The sequence below is a fragment of the Bison bison genome, unplaced genomic scaffold (assembly GCF_000754665.1).
Source record: "Bison bison bison isolate TAMUID 2011002044 unplaced genomic scaffold, Bison_UMD1.0 scf7180017864371, whole genome shotgun sequence".
NCBI lineage: Eukaryota > Metazoa > Chordata > Mammalia > Artiodactyla > Bovidae > Bison > Bison bison.
In genome coordinates, this window is record NW_011494943.1 from 8,701,764 (window position 1) to 8,705,862 (window position 4,099).

Consider the following 4,099-nt stretch of genomic DNA (forward strand, 5'->3'; position numbering starts at 1 on the left):
GCGACGGCACCATGAAGAAGTCTTACACAGGTGGGCGCCGCGCCCGGAGCGGGGAGGGGGAGGTCGGGGTCCCGGGGCAAGCTCTGAGGTGTGGGGCGTCCCACCGGCCAGCTGACGCAGCTGCACCCCGGATCGGGATCGCTGACCAGACGCTGGGCACCCCCACCACATTTTTCTCCTCTGCTTCTACGTCGGCGCTCCAGGGTCTCGGCCCGCGCGCTAGTCCGAGACCACTGGTGTCCTGGGGAGTCCGGGTGCTCGAACTCTCTGACCCCCAAGACGGTTGGGCCCCGATTCTGACCTTGGCGGAGAGTCTCCTACCCCCGTCTGTCGGCCACTACTCGCTCAGGCGTCTGGAGGGGCCACTGTGGGAGCCGCTGCCCTGGGCTGGCCATCCTTCTGGTTCCCCCTCCTTCCCCCTTGTACCTTCTCCAGAATCGCTGACTTGACAGGGGCCGAGAGTCCGGGCGTTCTGGGTCCCCGTCCGTGCGTATGAGTGCGTGGGAGGGGGCTGTGTGGATGATTTCCTTGGGGTCAGCTTCTAGGACTGGTGGTCCAGGTCTTAGCATCCTTTCTTCAGGTGAATTCCTGTTATTCCTCTACCCAGTGGAGCACCGGAAATTCCCAAATGGGACTATCCAGCTACACCTGCAGCCCACTCGGGTTCACCTTTAGGGTGTCAGGATGCCTTTTGGTTTGCTGGCATCCCAGCTTCACTAGCAGGCTTGACAGGTGAAGGGGCCTGGCCAGTTCCCACCATGCACTCAGGATCCTTCATAAGCATTTTCCCCTTGGGTACTCTGAAGTTCCATTTTGAGGATGGGTAAACTGAGGTCACAAGCCTTGAAGGTCTTGTTAAGGGGAATCTAGATCTGTTCTTTTTTCCCTTTGTTTTTTTAATTTGTGATTTTCCCCAAAGGATCCAGGCCGGATCCTTTGTCTTCCTTAGTGGTCAAGTTATAAACGGCATCTCTTCTTGTGCTAACCCTGCAAAATTTCTCCTCATGTTCTTCCCCTTAATCTACTTGGACATGAAGTTTTCTGCCAAGGACTCATGAATTAATTTTTCTTGATAAGAGGACAGAGTCACGGTACTTAGTTGGAGCTGAAGAGGTCTTTTGGGCCATCCCCCTGCCTTTGGGACATTTTCCCAGTCTTCTCCTGTTTTCCATGTTTTTCAGAAACAAAACAAGTAATAAAGAATAACTCATCTCAAAGAGAATTACTCAGAACTTCCCCTAAAATGGCCTTCCGGGTCAGTGGCTTAGAATTTCAACTTTCACCTCCTGTTGCAAACAGCATGGCCCTCACCCATCCTGAACACAGCTCCCTCCCTGGAGTGTGGGGGCGTTGATGTAATGGTGGGGGAGGAGGGGGCTTCCAGGTGGCGTAGGCGAGGGTTTGGCGCTGGGCCTTTCTCTCCAACGTGTTCCACATAGTTGAGATGGTTGTGGGCATCGCCCTTCCCCTGAGTTCAACAGCCCGGTGTGGCCCAGGGACACCAGCTGGCTCTTGCCCTTGGCTCCTCACACTTTGCCTTCTGCTGATCAGTCTGGCCACCAGAGTCCCCCTGGTGAGCTGGCCTTTTCCTAGGGGGACTTTGAGACCCTCCTACACAGATGCAAGAGGGCCTCTGAGGCAGGCTGGATGTGTCTTTTCCATGCCCACTCCGTCCTGCCCTGGCAAATTAAAAAAAAGAAAAAAAAAAAAAGAGGAAGGTTTCAAAGTAGTGTTCACAGGTGGGTAGGAACCAGCTCTTGTAAAGGCAGCCTCCCTGTCTCTGGTGTTTACCTGAAGGGGCAGGGCCCTCGAGGACGGTCCTGGGAGAGCTTGGACCTCTTCCAGCTTCTCCTCCTGGCGATGGTCCAAGGCGAGCTGGGTTACTCTGTCGCCGTTGTGTGGGGTTGGGCTGGAGGGGGCTTGCCCAGGGGCAGGGTGGCCGCTTGGTCCCCTCCTGAGGGGGGTCCAGTTCTGTTGGTGCCCTCTCTCGTTGCAAAGTCAGACTGACTCCCATGTAGCATCAGTGCCCTGAAATTAGGAAAAGCATCAAACTGTGAAGGATCCCCAGTGTCAAAAAATTCAAGGACAGCCAACCAGGAGCGCTTTTATTTTTCACCTGGATTGAGTGGGATTATTCCTTTGGGACCTATTTGTGGGCTCAGAAATAAATTGAGAGACTTCCCTGGTGGTCCAGTGGCTAAGACTCTGTGCTCCCAGAGCAGGGGATCTGCCTGGGTTCGATCCCTGGTCGGGGAACTAGATCTCACATGCTGCAACTAAGACCCATCGAAGCCAAGTAAATAATAAATGTTGTTTAAACGCTAAAAAAGAAAGAAAAAAATCAAATATGTTCTCAGTAGAGCTGGCTTGAGTGCTCATGAGTCTCTGAAAAGGGAGGAATTTTAAAAATATGTTTGAGGGGATCCTGAGTGCCTTAGATAAACACTCACTGGACCCGCATTACGCACGGGGCCTGTGCAGCCAGGGCCTTGAGGGTACAAAGATGATGGAAAGACGTGGGCATTGTTTGCAAGCAAGCTGCATTCTCATGGGAGGCAGGATGCAGAGTGTTAACCTGGCTAGTTAACACCCCCCCACCCCAGCGGTACAGTCTCCAAAAGCTACCGGATTGCCCTGGGTAGGGGAGGTTTCTGGGGGAGCCGGGATTGAGTGGGCCTTGGAGAATCAGCAGCATTGAGAAGGTGGAGAATAAAGAGGGTCCTTCTAGGTGGGGAATAGAGTGAGTGCCCGCTGAGGCTGCAGGGTGCCAGGGGCTTGCGTGGGAACAGCTCTGTGTCTGGCAGTTCCAGTTCTGCTCCAGGAGCTTCCTGGATGCGCCTCGCTCGGTGTTCCAGCCAGGCAGAGCTGCGGGCAGTGTGGCTCAGTGGTTCACAGCACGGGCTCCCGGAGTTAAATCCTAGGCTGCCACCTCCTCCACCTTGTCATGTGTCTCGTTTGCCTCATCTGGTAGACAGGGGCAATGCTGATTTGTTGTAACGATGAAATGAGCTCATGCGTGAAAGGCTTGAATGCCTGCGCCATTCGTAACTCGCTTCATTATCCTTATCACTCGCAGGGAGCACACACAACGAGGCTGTGTGTCACCAGCTTTGCCAGGATGCCTGAGGGGGCTGCTGGCACCCTCCCTGGGCCTCTGTTGGTTTGGAGACCAGAATTGTGGCCCAGGTTTCCCCCTCAGCCCCTTGGTGTCAGAGCGGGCTGCTGTCGAAACCTTTCCGGTGTCCTGAATTTGGGACTTCTGGTGGCATACTGTGCCACTGTGCCTTCAGTGGCCCCGGATCCCCTGGGAATTCTCAGTGCTCAGGGCGCTTAGCTGAGGTCCACGAGCCACAGAAATGCGGAATAAAATCCAGCTGGTGTGCACTTGGGGAATCATTCGGAGATGCTTGGTGACTTTCAGGAGATCTCCGAATCAGTACCTGGCCTACCGAAGGTTGAAAAGCTCTTGCACTTGCTACGCAGAGCCCTGGGCAGGGCGGGAGGCTGCAGTTCGAGAGATTAGCCGGTAGAGCAGTCTTCCCCACGCCCAGCGCTTGGGGAGCTGAGTTCTGGGAAGCGGAGAGGAGAGGAGCAAGTCCTGGAGCGGGAGCCAGGGGTGAGGGCGAGGAGCACGGGTGGAAGGCCGGTTCCTTCCTCTTTTGGCCCTGCCCCTCCGCCCCACTCTGGCTGCCGCACCTCTGCCTCCTCAGGTCCCAGCCTGCTGGCTCGCTTGGGCTCCTGCAGGGACCTGGGCGGAGAGAAATAGCCACCTCGGGCAGTCTGTCTACACCTCCATTGGACTGTGCCCAGGGTCCCAGACCCTTATGGACCCAGAGGCCCTCTCAGTCCTTGGGGAGCTGGCGGAGCCTGATCCTGCGGCCCCTCCCCTCCTCAGCCTGTTGGCAGTTATCTGCCCACCCCTTGGGCTCACCTCTTCCCCCACTGCCCCCCCTCCACCCCCTGCCAAAGCCACCTGCCTGTCAGCATCTCCCCAGCCTGCCCAGAGGGGTTCCAAACACGGAGTGCCACGCATCTGGCAATGCACCTGAGTTTGAGACAACCCACCGTCCTGGAAACTCCTGGGTGAGCCCCGGCGCAG

At 56.2% G+C, this 4,099-nt stretch overlaps 1 protein-coding gene across 2 annotated transcripts in view; it reads left to right on the top strand.

Annotated features, from left to right (window-relative positions):
* The first annotated feature begins 6 nt into the window (after positions 1–6).
* The window catches only part of SEPT9 (septin 9), a 181,089-nt gene continuing 176,996 nt past the window's right edge, over positions 7–4,099 (top strand). The window contains exon 1 of one of the 2 annotated variants that reach the window (XM_010856236.1): positions 7–30. In XM_010856236.1, the coding sequence (XP_010854538.1) occupies positions 12–30 (19 nt within the window). In that variant the 5' untranslated portion in view covers positions 7–11. The remainder of the gene's footprint in view (positions 31–4,099) is intronic. The other variant, XM_010856234.1, reaches the window with a different exon arrangement.